This window comes from Natrix helvetica, assembly GCF_964273705.1.
Source record: "Natrix helvetica genome assembly, chromosome: 2".
Classification (NCBI taxonomy): Eukaryota; Metazoa; Chordata; class Lepidosauria; order Squamata; family Natricidae; genus Natrix; species Natrix helvetica.
In genome coordinates, this window is record NC_138552.1 from 36,789,507 (window position 1) to 36,812,094 (window position 22,588).

The 22,588-nt window shown below is 36.9% G+C and overlaps 2 protein-coding genes across 4 annotated transcripts; one reads left to right on the forward strand and one right to left on the reverse strand.

Annotated features, from left to right (window-relative positions):
- Window positions 1–305: 305 nt before the first annotated feature.
- On the forward strand, window positions 306–12,816 carry ANKRA2 (ankyrin repeat family A member 2). Of its 2 annotated transcripts, none has more exons than XM_081942655.1 (9): window positions 306–521; window positions 3,170–3,544; window positions 4,783–4,941; window positions 6,434–6,499; window positions 7,276–7,373; window positions 9,333–9,458; window positions 10,542–10,608; window positions 10,835–10,915; window positions 11,819–12,816. In XM_081942655.1, the coding sequence occupies exons 2-9, from the start codon at window positions 3,256–3,258 to the stop codon at window positions 11,872–11,874; spliced, it is 942 nt and encodes a 313-aa protein (XP_081798781.1). In that variant the 5' UTR covers window positions 306–521; window positions 3,170–3,255; the 3' UTR covers window positions 11,875–12,816. The 2 variants fall into 2 exon arrangements, with proteins under 2 accessions (XP_081798781.1, XP_081798780.1); XM_081942654.1 differs by having other exon boundaries at window positions 307–558.
- Window positions 12,817–15,284: 2,468 nt separating this feature from the next.
- Window positions 15,285–21,787, reverse strand: BTF3 (basic transcription factor 3). 2 transcript variants are annotated; one of them, XM_081942656.1, is made up of 6 exons: window positions 21,649–21,787; window positions 21,174–21,242; window positions 18,149–18,262; window positions 17,797–17,998; window positions 16,423–16,479; window positions 15,285–15,552 (listed from the first exon to the last, which is right to left on the reverse strand). In XM_081942656.1, exons 2-6 carry the CDS (start codon window positions 21,240–21,242, stop codon window positions 15,506–15,508), a joined length of 489 nt encoding a protein of 162 aa, XP_081798782.1. In that variant the 5' UTR covers window positions 21,649–21,787; the 3' UTR covers window positions 15,285–15,505. The 2 variants fall into 2 exon arrangements, with proteins under 2 accessions (XP_081798782.1, XP_081798783.1); XM_081942657.1 differs by lacking the exon at window positions 21,649–21,787 and adding an exon at window positions 21,388–21,457.
- Between the last annotated feature and the right edge of the window lie 801 nt (window positions 21,788–22,588).

The window sequence follows — 22,588 nt, forward strand, 5'->3', positions numbered from 1 at the left end:
GCAGAGAGCGAGCGCTTTTCTCATTGGGAACCGCTCTAGCGCTCCTTTCCGCTTCTTCTTTTTTCATTCTTCTGCCAGAAGGGGGCAGAATAAGCCGGAGGGAAACCGCTTTCCTGTCCTCGCCAATTTTTTGTTTTTGTAGGGGGTTGTGTTGCTCTATTTCCCCCCCCCCCTTCTTAACTCAATATACAAGGGAAGTGGGGAGGGGGGGTAGAAGAATTGGTGGTGCAGACTAAACAGAGCATCTTCCTTGTCTCGGGCTGAGCTTTTCCTGAGCTGCAAACCTCGGCGGAAGTGACGTCATGGAACGGAATCACAACAGCCGCGGCTTGGCGTTGCAGCGCGAGGAGCTGAGCGAGACAATGGAGTTGAAGGATGCCGAGCGGGGAGAGGGGGAATTCGGCGACTTGTGGAAGTGAAGCCGGAGAAGTGGCGAACTCCTTGCGCCGTAGAGGGCTCTCGAGTGGCGGAGTTTAGATCGGAGAGACCCGGGTCGGCTTAAGTCAGGCGGGTCTGCGAAGGTGAGGTTGGTCCTTCTGCTGGACGCTGCTTGCGCAGGTGAGGTCGTCTCGCGGAGGCGTCGCTTTAGATCCTTATTTTTTTAAAAAAAATATTTCGTCAAGCATGTATTAGATAACATGATTTTGAATACATGAAATGGATACGAATAAAAAGGGAACATTAGGACAGGGACTGTAGGCACGTCGGTGCGCTTATGCATGTCCCTTACAGACCTCTTAGGAATGGGGTGAGGTCTAGAGTACACAATCTAAGGTTAAAGTTTTGGAGGTTTAAGGATGTAACAACAGTCAGGTAGAGCATTCCAGGCATTGACCACTCTGTTGCTGAAGTCAGTATTTTCTGCAATCGAGTTTGGAGCGGTTTACATTGAGTTTATATCTATTGTGTGCTCGTGTATTGTTGTGGTTGAAGCTGAAGTAGTCATTGATGGGTAGGACTGAAGGCGGCGTAGTTCTAAGTTGTCTATTCTGTGATTCTATTCTATAATCATATTCTATGATTATAATATAATAATATAATATAATATAATAATAATAATATAATAATAATATATAATATAATATAATAATAATATATAATATAATATAATATTTATTTTATTTATTTATTTCTTTGGATTTCTAAACCGCCCCCTCTCCCCAAAAAGGGACTCGGGGCGGTGTACAGTCAGATAAAATGCAGATAAAATACATGAATAACAATATAAATAATATAAAAACAATTAAATACTAAACATTTAGATGGAGGAGAAGAGACTGTACAAGAAATAAATATGCTATGGAAACCCTAAAAAAACATCCCCAATTAAAATACCCAAACCCAGTTAAAATATATCCCCGGGAGACAAAACTAAGAGAGTGCCAGGCCAGCTGATTGAAACAGGTGAGTTTTTAATTTTTGACGGAAGGAGCGGAGGTCGGTGGTGGTTCTGATGTCGGGGGGGGGTCATTCCAGAGGGTTGGGCCCATCACAGAGAAGGACCTACTCCTAGGTGTCGCCCGCTGGCATTGCCTAGCGGACGGCACCAGGAGGAGTCCCTCCCTGTGTGAGCGGATTAGTCGTAGGGACGTGTGTGGTAGGATGCGATCCTGCAGATAACTAGGTCCTATGCTATGGAGCGCTTTAAAGATGGTAATCAATACCTTGAAACGCACCCGAAAGGCCACAGGTAGCCAGTGCAGCTCGCGCAGGAGGGGTGTTACGTGGGAGTATCGTGTACTCCCCATGATGACCCGCGCAGCTGCGTTCTGAACTAGCTGCAGTCTCCGGATGCGTCCCAAGGGAAGCCCCATGTAGAGGGCATTGCAGTAGTCCAGGCGAGACGTCACCAGCGCATGAGTGACCGTGCGCAGGGCACTCCGGTCCAGTAGGGGGCGCAATTGGCGCACCAGGCGAACCTGGTGGAACGCCCCCCTAATATAATATAATTATAATATAATATAATTAATATAATATAATATAATATAATATAATTAATATAATATAATAATATAATATAATATAATAATATAATAATATAATATAATATAATATAATAATATAATATAATATAATATAATATAATATAATATAATAATAAATATAATAAATATAATATAAATAATAAGTAGGCATCCTTCAGTTGCAAAAGACTATGGTATCGTGCTCTGGAAAGAGGTCCTAATGCAGCATCTGGTGTGGCTAAAAAGTCCAATTCGGGAGTGGCAATTCCTTCCACGCTGAGGGCAGATACAGACTGACCCCTGCCCAGCCCCCAGTTTTTGCTGGTTCTGGGACTGCCTCTTTGCCTCAGCCTGCCGAACAAGTGTCTCTTCGAATTGGAGAAGGTCATGCTGCGTCTTTAGCCTCCAAGCTGAACGATCAGAGGTCAAGGTTTTCCAGCTGGGAATATAATATATTTATATATTATATTACCAGTTAAGTGAAATAGTATAGTATAGTATAGTTAGTATAGTATAGTATAGTATAGTATAGTATAGTATAGTATAGTATAGTATAGTTAGTATAGTATAGTATAGTATATATTACATATCATTATATATCATTATATTATTATATTATCATATATTATTATATATAAAATATAATCATATTTTATGATATTCTATGATTCTATTCTATGGACTGGTATCCTATTTAGGGCGTTTAAATTGGTTGTCATTGTTGCATTAATGCGGCAACAGACAATAAGTTAGTGAGGTCCAATGAAAAGAAATACAGGTAGTCCTCAACTGAAGGAGAACAATTTATGTTGTTAAGTGAGAAATGTGTTAATTTGCTCTGTTTTGCAACTTTTCTTGCCACATTTGTTAAGCGAATCACTGCAGTTCTTCAATTAATAACATGGTTGTTAAGTGAATCTGGTTTCCCCATTGGTTTTGCTTGTTGGAAGGTCACAAAAGGGGATCACATGATTCTGGGACACTGTAACCTTCCTAAACATGAGTCAGTTGTCAAGCATCCAAATGTAAATCCTCTGACCATGGGGATGCTGCAAGGGTCATAAGTCATAAGGAGATCATAAGGAGAATATTCCGCACTATTCAGAATTAATTAGCTATTTATAGTGGTAACTGCTACTTTTTGCACAGTACACTGAATCAGTGTCCAATGTTCTAATGTACTGATATTTTGTTTCCAACTCTAGATTATTAGAACTCTCAAACAGTAATACTGAAAAAGAGAATACATCAAATACCTTGAGAAACAGATTACATAATTGGAATTCAGATCATGGAGTCTTCAACCAATCTAGATGCTGATACTCAGCTAATTGTGGAAGATTGTGCTGGCACCTTTAGTTTGTCTCATATGCCAGATATTAAAGTTGAACATCACCTTGAGTCCGGTGTGGAAGAAGGAGCACCTCAGAGTGTTGCTATGGGGATGAAATTCATTTTGCCCAATAGGTTTGATATGAATGTGTGTTCTCGATTTGTCAAATCCTTGAATGAAGAAGAGAGCAAAAATATTCAAGATCAAGTGAACTCTGACCTTGAAGTGGCTTCAGTATTATTTAAAGGTCAGTTTTTCAAAAAAAAAAAAGTTCAATAATGCTATCAAATGAAATTCCATTATATCTGACCCAACATTTTTTTTCTGTTTTCACTGCATTTATTTATTTATTTTTATATTATTTATTTATTGTACATTGTTTTTTATAAAAGACTCAAGGCAGTAAGTATATCTAATATTCCTTCCTTCTATTTTCCACTTTTGTGGAAAATTTGTCATTTTTCAGCCATTCTTATATGTAAATTGACCTAAACTTTCCACGTTTATGGATCGACTTAATATTTGGTCTCAGATATATAAACAATAATTTAGGAATAAAAATAAAAGGTACTTCTATTTTCTATTATGATTGGATCAGTCTAATCCAAGCTACTAAAGAGAGTAATATTTATTTCATATGGCTGTCCATCTCACTCTGGGCAGGGAAAAAATATTTAAATAATAACAATTAAAATAATGCAAACATTAAAATATATGGCAGCTGAAAATAAATCACCTATTATAATGACTACATTAACTAAAGCCACTTGTGGCCCAAATCATATTGGTCATACCTCATACCAAGCTGTCAGATGGCCTCACCCAGCAGTTCCATGTAGATTATAAACAAGAGGGGAGAAAGAACAAAGCCCTGAAAGCATCACACAAGTAGGGACTAAGGATTGGACTTCTCCCCTCTTATTAACACCAGCTGAAACCAACCTCTGAGGAAGGAAGGGAACCAACCCACACAATGCCGCACACCCCTAATTTCCAGAGCAGGTCAAGGAGAACACTATGACTGGCACTATTGAAGACCGCTGAGAGATTAAGAAGAGCTAGGATGACTCTACCCCACTGCCACTACAGGCCATCCAAGAGTGTGATCAGTGCCATCTTTGTCCCATACCATAACCAGAAATCTGATTAAATTTTTCTTCCAGTCAGATAATTAGAATATCATGGAAAGCTAGCAGCCAAAAATATTTTAGTGGGTTATGTTCAGTGAGGCATATTATGAAGGTTGCCTACCTAATTTTCTTAATTGCCTTCAGCTGCCTGAGTCTATGATTTATTTAGCATTTTACATGTTGTCCTCCTAACTAGGCAAATGTTGAACTGAGGATGAGCTGTGTCTTTTGGTGCTGTTTCTTAAGAAAAGAACTGGTGTTATCTGAATAAAGCATGAAACAACCATATTGTTTTGTTCAATAAAATACTGTTATACCATATGTCATTCTGACACTAGCTTTTTTTTTAACCTAGCTGAGTGCAATATCCACACTTCTCCTTCTCCTGGGATACAAGTGAGACACGTCTATACTCCATCAACTACTAAGCATTTCTCACCTATCAAGCAGTCAACTACCTTAACTAACAAGCACAGAGGAAATGAAGTTTCTACAACACCTTTGCTTGTAAACTGTACGTGTTTCTCAGTAGAAAGAATAAGTTTGGGAACAGTCCCAGAAATACATTTTGATACAGAAGTCCTCAGGATCCTTCAAGCTGCTTTGGCTGCTTTGTACCACAGACCCAGACAAGTGCTTTTCCAATTGAAGAAAACATATGTACGCCTTTAAATTAAAACATCTTAAGTAAACCAAAAGACCAAATAGCCCAAGGAAGAAAAACAGAAGTCCTACAACATACAATATAAGGACTGTAATAACCATTATATACGACAAGTAAGCAGAAGAAAGGGTAAAGGGTATTCATTGCTACCATCTAGCAATAAAAACTTAATCTTACAATGCATGAACAGTCTCAATCATAGTTTCAATTGAGAAACTGCATCCTAAACCAAAATAAATCCAAAATAACTAGGGAATACCTTTAAATTGGCACTCAGTCAAATTAGCCTTCAATAGACACATATAGGTAGTTCTCAATTTACAACCAGTTGCTTAGTGACTGTTTGAAGTTATGATGGCTCTACCTTTATGACCTACATTCAAAATTCCAACTGTCTCTCACACACACACACAAACACACACATACACACACACCAGTCATGTGATGGAATTTCAGGCACTTGGCAACATGGCTGCATTTATGGCCATTTCCATCTCCCCACAGTCCCATGATCACATTTTATGACAGTTTTGCCAAAAACCGTCACTTCTGAGTTTTGGAAAACTACATCCATAATGAACCATTGGTTTACTTAACAGCAAAAAGGCTGTAGAATATGTTTGGTCATGTGACTGACTCATTTTATGATGGTTATGAATTTACTATGATGGGCAGGCTCCATTACAGCATAAGTTGAGGACTATCTGTAAAAATAAATCACATTTATATACCATCCAAAAGAGAAAATTAAAAAAGCTAGGAAGGAAACAAAAAGACCAAACATATCCTGTTCAGTAGCCAGCATCCAGATAAGTAGGGATTAATTACAGACAAGCAGAAAACAATACCATAATTAATAAACCACCAAGAAGAAGACCATATCTCCATCAACAGTGGCAGGGCAAGCTAATGTATATAAATGAAGCATTGATGGTATCTAGTTGGATAATAAAACTTCTGCAATCAAACAACCAAACTCAGCATCTTTCATTACTCATGAAAAATATATTGAAAGAATTGTACAGCCATGTTGTTTTATAACAATGAAAGTTACAGCCAAGTTGGTTTACAACTGAAACATTGAAGTGAAGCTCTTGCTTCCTTAACAGATGTCCTACCAGTATCCAACCCCTATGGCTGGCCCTGTGTGGATTGGTGGGGCTTGGTTATATTTCAGTTTGTAAACCTAAGCGATTTGTATAATAAATGTAGCTAATGACAAATCATATTTTTGTACAGTGTGTAATATAATCCTAACTTATGTGGCTGTGGATTCCTGGTTGTGCATAGAATTTGGTTATTTACTGAACCATTATATGGTTTTCTGCTGTTGCCTTTGCAGCTCTGTCTGTTCACCAGCTGGCAGCTCAGGGAGAAATGTTGTATTTAGCTACACGCATAGAACAAGGTAAGAATTGGTCTCTGGATTTTTATGGAGTTTTTGGCAGAGATAATATGTGCTAATTGAGATCTCTACAGGGGCTCTTTCTTTAAGGGAAGTTTCCATTTTTCCTTGCATCCATTCTTTTATCTACTTGCATTATGGGACTTCTATTTTTTTTTCCTTGGGAAAATATATTAGCAAACCTTTTCTTATAATTCTATGAAATTATTATCCAAGGTACCCTGTAATTTTGGTGAATCGTACGACATGAGTAAGAACACTCTCTTGAATAAAAGTGTTTTGCTTGTATTGTATAAGCTGCTTCTTATATCATTATTGTTCAGTTCTGACAGGATTTCCTATAACATTTCTTAAATTGCAGTGTTGTCAAAGATCATTTTGTTTTTTACCTCTGAGATCAATCCGTGCACCTATTTGATGACTATTTGATGAATGTAAACAACTAATAATGTTTTAGAGTGGTGTTTTTTAAAAATGTCAACAAGAAATTCTTGGGGTTTTTTTGTAGTATGGAATTTGTGTAGGAATAGATAAGAAAAAGATTTTTATCTGATTAAACGTAATTTATTTAAACTAAAAAGAAAGAAAAACAGAAAAAGCTGTTTTTAACATCTCAGACTGATTAGTAGCTGAGATATGGTTGAACCTTGAGCCAAATGTAGATGGAGAGCGTATTTTGCAACCCCCAAAGTACTATGAATGGGATGCAGGTTTTGGCAGCAGTTTGGGTAATTAAGAATAAATGGAAAGCGAGTTCATCTGTATGTTTTGTTGAACAGAAAATGTTATTAATCATATGGATGAAGAAGGCTTTACTCCTCTAATGTGGGCTGCAGCTCATGGGCAAATCGCAGTAGTAGAATTTCTACTCCAAAATGTAAGTGAAATTGTATTGTATTTTATATATGCCTAGTGATGCTACAGACAGATGTTTCTTTCCATCTGAACGTCAATTGTTAAAGAAGTTGAATCAGTACCAGTAGAAAATATAAAAACTGAGAAATGAGTATGCAAGTGTTGTGAATGCAGCCTGCATGTCGTACTTCAGATTCATAAGCCATATCCCTGTGAGTGAAAATGGTTTCCTTGTCTAGTACAGAGCAAGATTTTCTAACTTTTCCTGTTGAGTATAGCAAACGTTTGGTTTTTTCCGAAGTCAGAAAGTAATGTATAGAGATAGGCTGGATGTAAAATAGCATTTCAATCTTCCTCAGCAGCCTATGATCAACCTTTGGATCTTCAAACAACTGGAGAAGTGCAGGAAATTGAACAAGAGGACTATTTGGTCCAGAAAACGTTTGGTTGCTATAGAAATATGTAAAACATATAACTAGGAATTTGAATTATGGTTTTTTAAAATTCTTTTTGTATTCTATATTTATTTTGTGGTACAAATTATATAATTGGGTGTTTAATTTCACTGTTCAGCCACATTTCTGGCATGAAGATAGATTTTTTCCTTTAGAATTTTCTGTGATCTGTAATATTTTGAACCCTCTCCTTGTGGTCTGTAATAATTTTGGGCAGAGGATTTTTAATTTGTAGAAATCCATTACTATCCTGTTACCTGTCCAGAATGGCATATTTTCTTTTGGATTTCTTTTGGATAAACTATTTTGCAAGCTGCTTGTTATCATAACCAGACCTGTTCTTACCACAGTAGATGGTGGCAGCAGAAACTATCAAGCTGCTGCCCCAAAACAGATGGTGGCATAAAGACTCAGAGCGCATTTGGGAAACAAGGTTTAGGATCATCAGCCTTTTGTGAGCATGGGTTTCTTTAAGGCAAGTAGGTAACATCAGTAGAGCTTAAAATGTTTTGATATGCAGTTAAAAAGTGGTACTGCATTAGTCACCTATTAAGTATGTTTCCATTTATAGAAATAATTTCATGTCCAGTTTGTTAATTGCCCATTTCTCTATTTCTGTATGTCCTATCTCCAATACTTTCATTGGAGCAATAAAAATATTTTCCCCAGAATCATACTAAATGATAGATTCATCAGTCCTTAAAATATTGTTTTGTGTTCATATTCTATAAGAGTGATAGTGGGAAATATACCTTATTTTTCGGAGTATAAGATGCACTGGAGTATAAGATGCACCAAGATTTTGAAGAGGCAATTTTTTTAAAAAAGGGTTTTGCCCTCTGCATATCTCCCAAAAACGGCCTGTTTTTTCGCAAAAACGGGCCCTTTTTTGTCAAAAAAAAGGGGATGTATAACCTTTTGGAGGCTTGTAGAGTGCTCCTGGGGGGTGGGGGGGACAAAAACGGCCTGCTTTTTGCTCATTTTTTGCCCTCCCAGCCCCCAGGAGCATTCTGGAAGCCTCCTAAAGGCTATGCACAACCATTTTTGCAAAAGGGCGGGATTTCGGGAGGCCAAAAATGCTGTATTCAGTGTATAAGACACCCAGATTTTCAGCCTCTTTTTTGGGGTAAAAAGGTGCATTTTATACTCCGAAAAATATGGTAATTAGTGAAGATATGTGCTTATTCTTTATGAATATAAAGGTTAGGGTTTCAATTAACTAATTTCGTACAATGACAATAAAGGTTATTATGTTATTATAAAGAAAAACTGTCTGAAGGGCCAGATTTAAGAAGCAATTACTTTAAACTGCAACAAAGGAAGAGTTATGCATAAGAAGAAAGAGTGGCTCATTCAAGCAAATTATTCCTTGACTGTTTGGAGATGTTGTACTTATTTTAAAGAAGCAAATGGCTGTATGTTATAGTGGGGGTTTTACCCTTGGACATAGGACTCCATTTGATTGATCTCTGGGTTACACACATAAAGGATCTTGTTAATGAAACCAATGCTGTTTTTCCTGATAGGGTGCAGACCCTCAAATCTTGGGAAAAGGACGAGAGAGTGCACTGTCATTAGCATGTAGTAAAGGATATACAGACATTGTCAAGATGCTACTGGATTGTGGAGTTGACGTAAATGAATATGACTGGGTAAGTTTGTCAGTGGATATACTCTGGTGCTATAATATGTAACATTGAACTTATTCTCTCTGTCTGTTTGTCTGTCTCTATCATCTATCTATCATCTATCTATCTATCTATCTATCTATCTATCTATCTATCTATCTATCTATCTATCTATCTATCTATCTATCTATCTATCTATCATCTAATCTACAGTATCATCACATTTTAAAACTGCCTATCTCCCTCACAGGAGGAGGTTTGGGAACATATTGATATGCCCCTAGCAGAGCATAAAGGATGAACATCCTTATTAGAAATTTTAATTCAGTTTCTGTTCTTTATATGATACTCTTTGTTTTGTGAATATGGCAAATTGGATTATATAAACATATCTGACTTTATTTTCTTTGACTGTATAATTCAGGGTTTTGGCTCTTCATACCAATTAAAATGACTAAGATAATTTTCAAGGCAGTTATGTTAGTTAGGTTGCCATCAAATTAAGCTTGACACAGTAACTAGATAGACAACAGTCTATCATTTTAACGTAATGGTGCAATTCTTCTACAACATTCCTACAATGTATTTGATCTTGTCTATTCCTCTTTTCTGCTTCTTTCTCTTTTTTCTGTAGCCTTCCCAATTAACTTTTGGAAGGACTACTTACTGAGTCTTATTTTTCTGCAATTGCTGCTCTCTGTCTTTTTATAAAACCATTATAAAACCAGAATGGCAACCCTCTGATTTAATTCCCAAGCACTTTCTTCTTGTTATTGTCCCAGGATCTGAGGGCAACCTGTGACTTATAGTTCCTTCCCACATTCCATGTGGTCATGACACCCAAATACTTTCTGCAGTATTCTGGTCATCAGGCTGAGTTGTAGCCCAGCCATAGGAAAGCCACCTAATATGCGGGTACAAGCTAAAATCTAGTCCACAAAAGTAAATCCAGCTTTCTATTGCTTTGTAGACATGGTTTGATAAAGAAAAGATGGATTGGGACCATATAATACACTTTGCTGATAAATAAATTAAAATGTTGGGACTAATGGTTTTATCCCTGAGCTGTGCAAAGGAAATTTTAAATTTTATTTTATTTCTCCTCAGAATGGCGGTACACCCTTGCTCTATGCTGTTCATGGGAATCATGTGAAATGTGTCAAGATCCTCTTAGGTAATTATTATTAAAACAAATTAAACTTATAGTGCCCAAACTGTGTATGTGGTAGTGAACTCACAGAGATACTGTGGGATATTTTGCTAAATAAATGGTACTGTTAGTGTGTTCACTGGAGAAGCCTAAGGACATTGTGAAGTAAGAAAGTTTGGGAACTTCTGGATTAAACAATGAGATTTAACATTCATATACATATTCCTAAATGTCATTTTGTTTTTAAAAGAACATGGTGCTGATCCAACTGTAGAAACTGATTCTGGATATAATTCTATGGATCTCGCTGTAGCCTTGGGCCATCGTAGTGGTGAGTATTCAAGCACTTTTTAATATGCTATTGCTGTCCTTTTTACTATCAGTTGATTAGTTTAACCACTTAATAGGTTTTGTTATGCATATATGAATGGGCATTTTAGAACCATGGCCTGTTAAATCAGGAGTCCTCCAAAATGTTTCTTGCTGCTGCTTTAAAGAACAGCATTCTTTACTCTTTATATAGCTAAGCAAAGATAAATATTATGTGTATCAATTCCCTTTTAATGTCAGGATAAAAATATTTTTGTGATTCCTAACCTGTTATAAATTGCTGCTTGTTAAAACTCTCTCTCTCTCTCTCTCTTTCTCTTTCTCTCTCTCTCCCTCCCTCCATTGACAATGTACATGTATACAATGTACAATGAGAACTAAGCTTTTCCCCAGTGCTTGGTTGTAGTACAGCATGTTCAAGAGATAACACAATAGAACTTGCTTTAATAATCTAAAAAACCATCAGATGTATGGCTACATAAGGCACACACATGTATTTGCAGTGACACACTGTACATATTTATACATATGTATACAGGACAGTAGCTATGCTGTTATCAATGCCAAGGCTTGGGAACAGCCATTATTCCTAACAATGCACCCAAACAGCAAACCTTATTTTTTCCATATTAAAGTGAAGGGTAGAAAATCCAGTATCTTGGGTCTAAACTCCCCCACCCCAACATTGCTAACTATAGCCACTCAAAATTAAATGTATTGTTGAGCATAACTTGGTTGTTTTTCTTCACAAGTGTAGTCAATTGTGTATTGGAAACGGATAGCTGTGTGCCTAATGCATACATCGTTACAAAATCTCACTCTAGTCCTCACATCTTTCAGTGCTTTTAGAAGAGTCCCCAGTTTAAAGAATTGAATACTAACCATGTTTTCCTCTCTATTTCAGTCCAACAGGTTATTGAGACTCATTTATTAACACTCCTTCAAAATATCAAGGAATAATATTATAGCTACGGAATAAGAGAAGAAATGGACTTCATTTGAATACTGATCAGTATAAAAGCATTTTTAAACTGGTAACTTAGTCCATTCTTAAATCTTATTACCTACCAAATGTGCTCGAAATGGTAGGTTAGTGATATGCATACTTAGCAGTTGATTTATAAGCAGAAGTGGCTGCTTTTTGCCCCAGCAAACCTTTCCTGTACCATAGTGCTGGTTTATTCTTCCAATATTTCATAGTATTGTCTATGACTTTAGAATTTCTGTTTCACTGTTTAGATAAAAGAATAGTTAATAATAGCAAAGCACTTGGAAGCTGAATTCAAAAAAAAAAATTATGGGATTTATTCAAGCTAGTTTTTTCCCCCTTTTGAGTTATATTTTAGGTGAACCATGTTCATTTGAGTGATGTTCATAGATGTTTAAAATTCAAACTCATGTTATTTCTATTTCATGTATGCACTTGAAAAAGGAATTGTAAAATACTATGACAATATGCAAAATTATATCCCATACTGATGTATGATTTATTTATACATTTCAAATTGATAGCAAGATGGTTTTTCTGACTGCATTAATCCAATACTTTGATTCAGTTTGTACCAATAGGTGTTTATGATGTGTAGTTCTTGTATCTATTTATTTTCACGTATAAACAATCAGTTCTTTGCTGTTTTTAGAAAGGATTTTTTAATGTTTACAACTAAGTTCTAAAATCTTAGAACAGACTTTTTTTATGCAGTTTGTTTTATTTTAGCGCCACTATTGAAATATACAGGTTTAACATGATTTTCTACTCTAGATTTTAAGTATTTGAATTGGATAATATATATATATAGATAGATACACAAAAATATAGCTGGCTGAAGCTGTAACCTGGAATGACTGAAAAAAATGTTAACATTAGCACACTATTACAATTAAAATATTGGTTTTAATTAAGACCCACCTAAAATAAATGTATCTTATTGTAGCGTTTGTCCAAAGCCTTCTGTTTTAGGAATGTTACAAAAAATATCACTAAATGAAATTACTCTGGATTGTAACACATTTGCAACCCATGCATTGATATTATACTGAAAATGATCTTTATTGCATGTTATATGGAATTGTTAATTCTCACATAAAAACACAAAAAGCATGAGGTAAACATGTTTCATTGAAAATACAGACATATGCCTCTAAACTGCTGTGGGGAAGTTGTGCAATACAATATATGGTAGATTCGCCTACTATGAGAATCTTACTAGCCAAAGAGAATCCTTTAGCTTCTGCTACTTTTTTTTTAGGGGGCTGAAAATGTGTGTACCTCTCAATGTGTATTTAATATGCTATATGTTATTATATTCTCAAGCCCTTGAGATAAAATGCTGTTTTGATTCTATAGAATTGTGACTTGAAAGCAACCCTATATTTTAAAACTGTTTTCGGAGTGTTTTATATAAAGTACAAATTGTGTTTTTGGGATGTTGTCTATCATGATCTTTTCAAATCTGTTTTCATATTGTATTTTTTAAAAATAGTTTTTCTTCAGTATTTATAGCAGCAAGCTACATGTTGCTGTTAATCGATGCTTCCAATTCACCATTAAATAGTATAGTTTTTCATTTTTTTCCTGTAGTTCACTGAAATTGTAAAAGATGTTAACAAACCATTTGCACAGTATTCATTACCATATAAATAAAAATACACAAGTAAGTCATGTTGATAATTTGTCTTCTGCAATAGCATGCTGAAGACTGGAGTTTTGTTCCAGGAGTTTTATTGAAAGCAGCTAGACTGCACCAACACAATTATAGCTATTTAGTAAAATAGAAGCAATTCCTGCCACAACCCAGTAATAGCTATTTGTAGTACTTTGGTAAATGGCACTGTTGGATACTTACCTACTGTATAATCTTCCCAGACAGGCCAAATTCTTAAGAACTTATCTACAGTAGTCAATTTTTAAGGAGCATATTGTTAAAGGGGGGGGGGATGCTGTATACTTTGTGTAACTTAATTGCTTTTTTCATTATACTAAGGCAAAGACAAGGATTTGCCATTCATTTCTTCATTAGTGGCAATATGAAACTGATTTGCCATGACCTTCCAGGAAATTGTTTCAACATTTCTGTGCAGCCTTCAAGTTCTGGGTTTTCCTGGTGGTCTTTCATCCAAATAGTACCCAAGGGAGATTACTTAGCCATGGTCTAGATTAATTACTATCTCTAAAAAGAACACTAGGAAAGAAAGACTTCTTTATGTGTCATTTTAGGGCATAACACAAGATGTCAAATTACTCATCTTGCTTGTGCTTATCTTTTTTAAACAGGTAACTTACCACAAAAGCCCTTTTCTGGTCTAAGACAAATATAGATTTCTACAAGAAGTTTTTGTCCAAGCACTTGTGCAGCTGATGAATTACAGTTGTTATTTTATCTAACAATCAAAGCTCATTCAACTAAGAGACAGCATCTGCTGTCATGAACTGTTCACTTGTGAATATTACTGTGTTGATGTCTACTGTGCTTTTAAGTTATTCCTGTGAGACACCAATGCCTAAATAATTGTTTCAAATTCTATATTCTTTGCATCTAGACATAGTGAAAACAATTCTGCTGCTAATGATTCAGTTATTCAAGGCAACAGTGATTTGGTGTTTTGTTAATAAACTGTTGTCTTAAAAGTAAAAGCAAAGAAACCAGAACAGTTTCTGATGGTAGTTGCATCGATGTGTAATGATTTTGAACAATTCTTTATATTAACTTCCACAAGGAAAGGAGAATGGCAACAATTGCTATAAAGAATAAACTACATTTTTAAAAATTGCCCTATCACTAAAATCTCAGCAAATCAAAAGATTATTCCTGATTATTTGCAAGTCTATTGTAGATGCCTTTAGACTCACCTAAAGCCCTGTAATCTTATTCTTCTGCATTGTCCAAACTTTATAGATGTATTAGTAAACATCATACATACATATTCATTTAAATAAACAGGGAAGGGGAAAATATATTAAATAATATCTTTTTAAGTTTGCCTTCTCCATTTTAGGCTCCTCAACATCGGATTTTTTTTTCTCCTATAATTCTCAGCTAATATAGAAGCCCAACTGTTAAGAATTTGGAGAGATGAAGTCCAGCATATGTTAAACCATGAAACCTTTAACTAAAAGGTTAGTGCCAGACTATAATTTAGTAATCTAACTTGTTCTTTTATTCAGATAAAAGCTGAACCACCATCAATAATCTAGTTGTGAAATCCATTTCAATATGTTGGCATAAATCATTATAATAGGTAATGCAAAAGAGGTGGCTCTGGAAGATTTTTATGTTATTATCAAAGTAAAATTTAAAGCCAAGAACCTTCATTTCCCACCACAATCACAAATAATTATTTTAATTATATACAAAAATACTAATGAAGTATTTGACTAAACATTTGACTTTATTAGCTTTTAGACTTTTCCATTTTGTGCACTTCCAGCCCATTTGCACTGTGCATTAACAATAACTGAAGAGCTGCATTGAACTGACTTTCCAAATATTACAGATCTTAAGACTAAGATCAGTACAAAATATTACAAATAAAAGTCACAATATAAAATAGCAGCTCCACATAATTTTCAAGTTTTACTGAACGTGACAATTCAATTTGCTTCATTTTTGGAAGCCTCATCAAAGTTCTCCACGAGATCTGCAAAGAAAAAAAATGGAATGATGTTTTTTAAGTGGAAAAAAGTCCTGTGCTATTTCAATATTTATGCTAACACCTAAAGCATTTTAGAATTGTATATTTGTCAGAGAGCATTAAGTATTAAAAGTTTCCTGCATAACTATACAGCTATCTCTACCTCATATACTTACGCAACTGATCGGAAAGAAGCAATGCATTGTAATGCAACTATTTTTTATCAGTTGCAGTCCTTCAGTTACATCCATTCATTCAGTGACTGTTCAAAGTTATAATAGCACTGAATAAGGGCCTGTCCTTGAGTTTCAGCTGGAATGCATCCACGGTCATTCAACTGCAAGCAAGCATTCAGTGCCTGTCTACAATTGTGTCACAAAATTCCATGATCATATGGTTGCCATCTGTGACCTTTGCCAGCTTCCAGCAAGCAAATATTCACTTGTGAACATTACTTTGTGGATGTCTGCTGTACTTATAAGTTACGCCTGTGAGGTACCAATGTCTAAATAACTGCTTCAAATTCAGTATTAAAAGCTGACAGGAAATCACAAAAGTAACCATGTGATGTCCTCGCTTGACAAGGACTATACAGTTAACAGCAGCAACCAGGAATGCCTGAACTGTTGTGCCTTAGTATCACAGGCAGGTGACTTTGCACTTTAACTGAATTGTTTGGCAATGGAAATTCCGGTCCAAACTTCTGTTGTAAGATGAGGGTTATCTGTATACACCAGAGGTCTAATTGATATTCCACTCATCTGGACATAACAAAAATTGGGCCAAAAATACTCCCAGATAAAGTGGTAGAAACACAAAATATTTAAATCTTTTCAAATCCTGTCCTGAAAAATAACTAAGGCTAACAATTCTTACCTGGAACATCATCATCATCATCTTCTCCAGTAGCAAGAGGTGCTTTTCCATCCACAGCTGAAATCACATATTAAAACATGGATGAAGCATCTCGTCTAACATTTTCTGTCACAATGTCTCTTTTTCACTTGCTTCAGAATGAGTCCTACTGAATTCAATGGCACTTCCAGACACATAAGAATTTGCGAATGTAGTATATTTAATACAGGAATAGGCCCCCCAAAGTATATCTAGAATTTTGTTGTTTACTGTTTTCCAAAAAGGTTTGCATACACATAGTTTGCTTTTAGGCAAGAATGAGTCCAAAACTGCATGTAATAAAATAAGGAAGAAACAGTCCAACATTATTCAAGCTAGAAAAAATATTCGGACCGCTCCCAAGGTAAAAACAAAAGCACTTCTGATTTCAATGTTGTATTTGAGAACGTAACTTGTAATATTTTTCAACCAATTTATATCTTGTTCTAGCCTTGGAAAAGAACAGATATATTTATTCAACCAGTTTCTTTGTATGCAGAAAATCTGGCTGCTCATACTAATTAGTCAAGGGGAGTCGTTAGGTTCCTCTTTTCTTCAGGAACTAAGAAAAAGTGTACTTGCAGTTTTCTCAATTCATTAAAGAAAGTCTTGTCAATAGAGGAACAGAGCTATCCTCCTCCTTCCTGATTCCACTCTTTGGAAGAGGACATGAAAGACACCTGAATTATCTGAAATTCCAGGTAATACTTTTTTGCATGACACACTGAATCATTTTTCTAATTACTAAGCAATTATAAAACAATGTTTGCCTATTTTCTATTACAAGCATGAAGATGCAGTTTGCACTTGTGGGCAAAATACAAACCTCCGGCTGCTTATTTGCCCTGCTGCTTTGATTTACATCCAAATTACACAATAAAGGGTATTTTTAGTGGATTAAGAAAATAATCCTATTGTCTACTAAGATTGATGCACTTTTATTTTTAAAAGACCAATTCCTCCAAACAAAGATCTGATTTTTATCAGTTCTTTTTACGCAACCATAATCCCTGCAGCACTAACTCTACACCTATTGTGAAGTCTTTGTGGCCCCAGCCTGATCAATTCTAATTATATAAAAACTTGTTCTCAAATCTTCTCTACACAACTCAGCTTCCGGAATATAGTTTCTTTTATCCATTTGTCAAAAATAACTTCTGTTTATCACATCGTCTTGGTCAATCTGGGTATCAGTGAAAATGACGAACAATATATTAAATTCTAATTAATAATGCATTCCCATGGAAACCCAAATTTAGTACCTTTTTTCAAGAAGACTGCAAGCATAGGTACTTAATAGAAGCCTTAAACCCTTTCCAGAATATTCATTCTTAATTATAGTGGGTCTTTACTTACATTGTTTTGGTAGAGCTTCTGCCAGTCTCCTCAAGCTTGTCAGACTATCAGCACCAAGCTGGTTTAAGATACTAGGCAACATTTCAGTCAGCTGCTTTGTCTCAGCATGGCCTGTGATTGTAAAAGTGTTAGCAGCTAGTGAGGCTTGAACTTTAGGATTGTTGAAGTGAATTACAGTGCCTTGGTTGGTGAACATGTTGACCTATAATATAAGAAAAAAATATATTAATTGTACCAATACATTTTTATATGAGTGTGCTCCATTTCACCCATTAATTAATTAATATTTCCTATTAACTCCATTTTCTTAAAAGCAGCATTTTGTCAAGTCTTTATAAGAAAAAACTGTTACCTCTTCGATCCCAGATATGTTATTTACTCCCAATTTCTTTAAGGAAAACTGAAGTTTCTTGTCATCTGCTGTAGCTGTTCTGTGAACCACCTTCTTCTTTCTACGAGCAGTACCCTACAGAGAAAGAGTACATTTTAAGTCTCTTCAAAATGTTATCTTTTGAGCATGTAAATGTCAGGCAGCCTAATTCTATCTCTGGATGCATTAAGCACTATTTTCTTTTTGCAAAAGCTAAGCAATTCCAGTAATAAACAGGAATGAAGCAAGTTCAACAAAATTAGCTGAAAACAGACTTATACATAATATTAGCCAAATAAATATTCCAAACGCTGTAAATGTTTTTTCCAGAGAATTAACAGGAACATTAGTAGCACAGATATATTTATCTAAGGACCTCAATAACTTCTGATAGAAGAAACAATAAGATGTAAAACATTGTTAAATGCTTCTGGGGGCTTTATACTGTTTTCTTTAAGTACCGTAATTCAATTTTCATGTGCAAACATACAAAGCATCTGTGAAGAAAATGAAAGGAGATACTGCTTCACCCATCAGTCTTTCATTACCAGCAGGTGACATATATTATGTACAATAAAGCAAAATAATAATAATAATAAATCCCATTTCCACAAAACATCCTCCAAAGTACAGATTCTCTTTCTTAGGAGGAAAGACTTGTGAGCGAAATTCTGTAAGGAGGCCAAGGTGTTACAGAAATCATGGTAAGAGCCACAAGGAATGAGGACTAAACAAAAAAAAAGGGAAAAATATAAAACATACTAGATTGGAATTGTATTTTAAGTCAGTGGGCTTAAATGACTGCAGAATGACAAGTCAATATTTTAAGACAGTCCTTTTTTGGAATCACATTAGTTATTCTTCATGGAAATGGATTTCCACATTTTTGTTTGGGCACAGCTCTTGTATATGCAGTAAAATTCTAGTTAAGCAATTCTGAAGTGTTTTACAAATGATGGGTGCCAATTAATCAACCAGGATAAAGTGACAAATATACAGTAGCAATCTCTCTTCTAATTTTATGAACAGTAATAACCCATGAGGGATAGATTGGACTGAAAAATAATGAATGGAATGCTGCTCTATAGGTTTCAGGGCTAAGAGTATGAATCAAATACCTTCAGTACTATACCGTACTCTGAAAACATGAACAGTTTAATTGAATTAAATCAACTAAATTCATAGGCCAAGACATCTTAGTCATTATTTTCAGTCTAAAAACTATACTGCTTTACACTACTTAATAACCATTTAGTGTATATGATGAAAATTATATGTTCGAGCTGTAAACATGCTGGGACCTGAAATTCGGGACTCCACCCTTAATTAATGATAGGTTTCTTATGCAAACTGAATCTAATACTGTTCATATCAGAAAGGTACAATATACACCATTTTGTACACAGATCATGTTTAATCTTTGAACAGAATCCCATGCATATCTATGCAAGAGGGCCATTTAATTTATAGGTTTTCTTCCAAGTAAGTGGCCACAGGACTATATTCTACAGTATTATAGCAATCAGTCTGATACAAAAGTTAAGTCTTACTGATTCGTTGAATCTTTCATTTAGGACTATGTAGCATAAAAAGATAAAATCTCTGTTAACCCAACTGCTGAAGTCCTCAAAAAATGTCCAAACAGTTTTCTTGGTAACAATATGTGATTCACTACTCCCTTCTTCCAAGATCTTTCGAGACTTTTCAGCCTACAGCCCTGGTATGTCAGGGAACTCCCACTGGACTACTAACTACACTAACTCTGCTTAATTTACCAGCTTTCAATATATATGTTTAGTACATGATGTATTGCTCGCAAATAATCTTTATCAGATTATTTTCACAAATTGCCTGAAATAAAAGCATATTTATCAGATACTAATAATCGTGGTTATTATTATGTTTTCAAACATGAAAACATATCTGGCCAACCACCCCTTTTCATTAGCAGCACTACCATCAACTTAAATATTGCCACATGTAAAGTTTAAATACAGTATGGTGAAGGTAATGCTTTTCTTTAGAAGAGTTTTCAAATCAATTAGAAAATCTTATGTTTGATTAAACCAATGAAGACCTAAGTACATTACATTTGTTTCTAACTGTACATAGCTTTTCTCTAAAACAGAAATGCCCTTAGTTCCTTTTTGTTTTTATTGCCTAATGAATTTAATGGCTATGCAAGTTAAGGAACAGTCTCCTCAAACACGGAGGCAGTTCCTCACTTCAAAAATGGCTCCTTATAATTACACTTTTAGTGGCAACAATGTGAAAATGGTGGATACACTGTTCTTCCTGGGATGTCTCCCCCCCTCCCAAACTTTGTAAGCCAAGCCTAATATTTTTGCTATTTTTCTGGTGGTCTTTCACTCAAGTATTAACCAGATCTGTCCTCACTTAGCGAAACCTGACATGATTTTTAGAAATCTATCCCTTCGAACACCCGATTATTTACTTGGTTCACGCATTTAACAATGTAATCCCATTGTAGGCACTTTCTGTGAATAAACTCTCACGAAATGCTTTTTACCAAAGACCTACAGGACACACTAGAGGCTCCCGTAGCCGAGGTCCAACTCGCAGCTCGCCCCTCCAAACCATTTACGAAGTCATGCCTCGCACGAACAATTCATGGGGGGAAAAAGATTTAAACCAAGGAAGCCAAGACTTTGGCTCTTTGCGGGCCAAACCACCGCAAGCCCCCCCACCCCCAACACGGCTACTGGGAAGACCGTAATGACTGGAGAAGAGCCTAATGCTGGGAACCATGGAGGACAAGAGAAGAAGGGGGCGAGAGAGAATGGGGTGGCTGGATGGAGTCGCCGAAGCAGTCGGCGTGAGCTATTAAATGGACTCCAGAGGATGGTAGAGGCCAGGAAGGCCTGAAGAAAGATTGTCCAGGGGGTCGCGATGGGTCGGACACAACTTCGCAACTAACAACAAGATGATCCTGCTTTCGTGCGAGGTTAAAGAGGGAGAAGAAATGGGAAGCAGCCGCCCGTCTTACCTTCCCACCGATGCGCACTTGGGCCTGGAGCTTGGCTAATTTTTCTTGATTCATGATCGTTTCTTTCATCTAAGGCACAAAAAAAAAGGGCAAAAGGGAGGGTTAGGCGGGTGGAGGCCCACCGCTTCGGGGCCGCCGGGATTAAAGAGGACCCTCAAACGATCTCCTCCTCTTCCTCCCCCTTCCGTCCCCGGCCCTGCTCGGCTCAGCCTACAAGCAACTGCCGCTTGCTTAAGCGGGAAGGCAACGTCCGCTCCCCAAGTGCCGGCGGCTGCGGAGCGACCGAAAATCAGGCGGGCACTTCCGGAGGCTGCACCGGGATTCACTCCTCGCTCAAGGCCACCCAGCCGCCTCTTCCCGACTCAAAGGGAGGCCCAGCAACGGATCTCGACACCCACCGCCGACTCTCTCTCTCTTTTTTTGGGGTCTCCTTCCCGCTTTTCCTCCGGGGTGAAGCGGGGGGACCTTGCCGTACCTTTGCGGGACGAACCGGGCGGATCCCGATAGGAAAAGCGGCAGGAGGGAAGCGCCGAGCCCGAGAGCCGCACGCGGAAGGAACCAAGATGGCCGCCGGAAAGGAAAAAAAGCAGGCAGCAGCGACGCTCTGAGGCAACCCGGACTCTGCGCATGCGTACTAACTCAATCCCCCCCCCCCCCAATCCTTTTTCTCAGCTCCCATTCCTTTTCGCCGCTGGATCCTGGCGGAGTTGGGAGACCGCAGCCCGATCTTCTCTCCCATTACGTTTCCGCCAGTGGGCTGGGAATTATCGGGTGCTTGCAGGTGGAACGAGAATTCCAGTTGCTGGTCCTGTTAGGTGGGTCTGGTTTTGATCCGAGGTATAAGCGTCGTGCAGAGCAAGAGCCAGTATTCACCATTAAGCAGACTAAGCACGTGCTTAGGACACCACAAAGTTGAGAAAGAACGAAAAAAAAACCCAATGAAGATTTGTACACTATGTACAAAGGAGGGGGACACCAAGATTTGTCAATGCTTGGGGCACCAGTGAGCCTCAATCCGTCACTGAGTGTGGTTAAGCCACCAGGCTAGAAACTAGAAGACTGGTCCTTCCTTGAAAACTAATATTCTGGGTTTTTTTTTAATCCGGGGTTAAAAAAAGTAGATCCTGCACTGGCTGAAAAACTAGGAAAGAAATAAAAAGCTTTGTGTGGAGTGAGATTGAGTGCAATCAACTATTGCATTCACTCTACTACACTGGTGTTTTTCCAACTTGGTAACTTGAAGATGGGTGGACTTCAACTCCCAGAATTCCCCAGCCAGCATGCTATGTGTCAGTTCACAATCTTAAAATTGGCAAGTTGAAGAAAACATTATTCTGCATGCTGATCTAAAGTCCGACTAGTATAACAGGTAGAGTCCCTTTTGCTCCAGTCTGGCTATATAATACTTTAGGCCA

What these genes read in the sequence shown, in the direction of transcription:
- ANKRA2 (XM_081942655.1), top strand. Translation starts at nt 3,256, where the DNA reads ATGGAGTCTTCAACCAATCTAGATGCTGATACTCAGCTAATTGTGGAA. An exon ending in TAGAATTTCTACTCCAAAAT is followed by an intron (nt 7,374 to 9,332) that starts GTAAGTGAAATT and finishes TTTTCCTGATAG; the next exon opens with GGTGCAGACCCTCAAATCTT. An exon ending in AGCCTTGGGCCATCGTAGTG is followed by an intron (nt 10,916 to 11,818) that starts GTGAGTATTCAA and finishes TCTCTATTTCAG; the next exon opens with TCCAACAGGTTATTGAGACT.
- BTF3 (XM_081942656.1), bottom strand. Translation starts at nt 21,242, where the DNA reads ATGAAAGAAACGATCATGAATCAAGAAAAATTAGCCAAGCTCCAGGCC. An exon ending in AAGTGCGCATCGGTGGGAAG is followed by an intron (nt 18,263 to 21,173) that starts GTAAGACGGGCG and finishes CTTTCTCTGTAG; the next exon opens with GGTACTGCTCGTAGAAAGAA. An exon ending in AGAAGCTCTACCAAAACAAT is followed by an intron (nt 16,480 to 17,796) that starts GTAAGTAAAGAC and finishes ATGTGATTTCAG; the next exon opens with CTGTGGATGGAAAAGCACCT.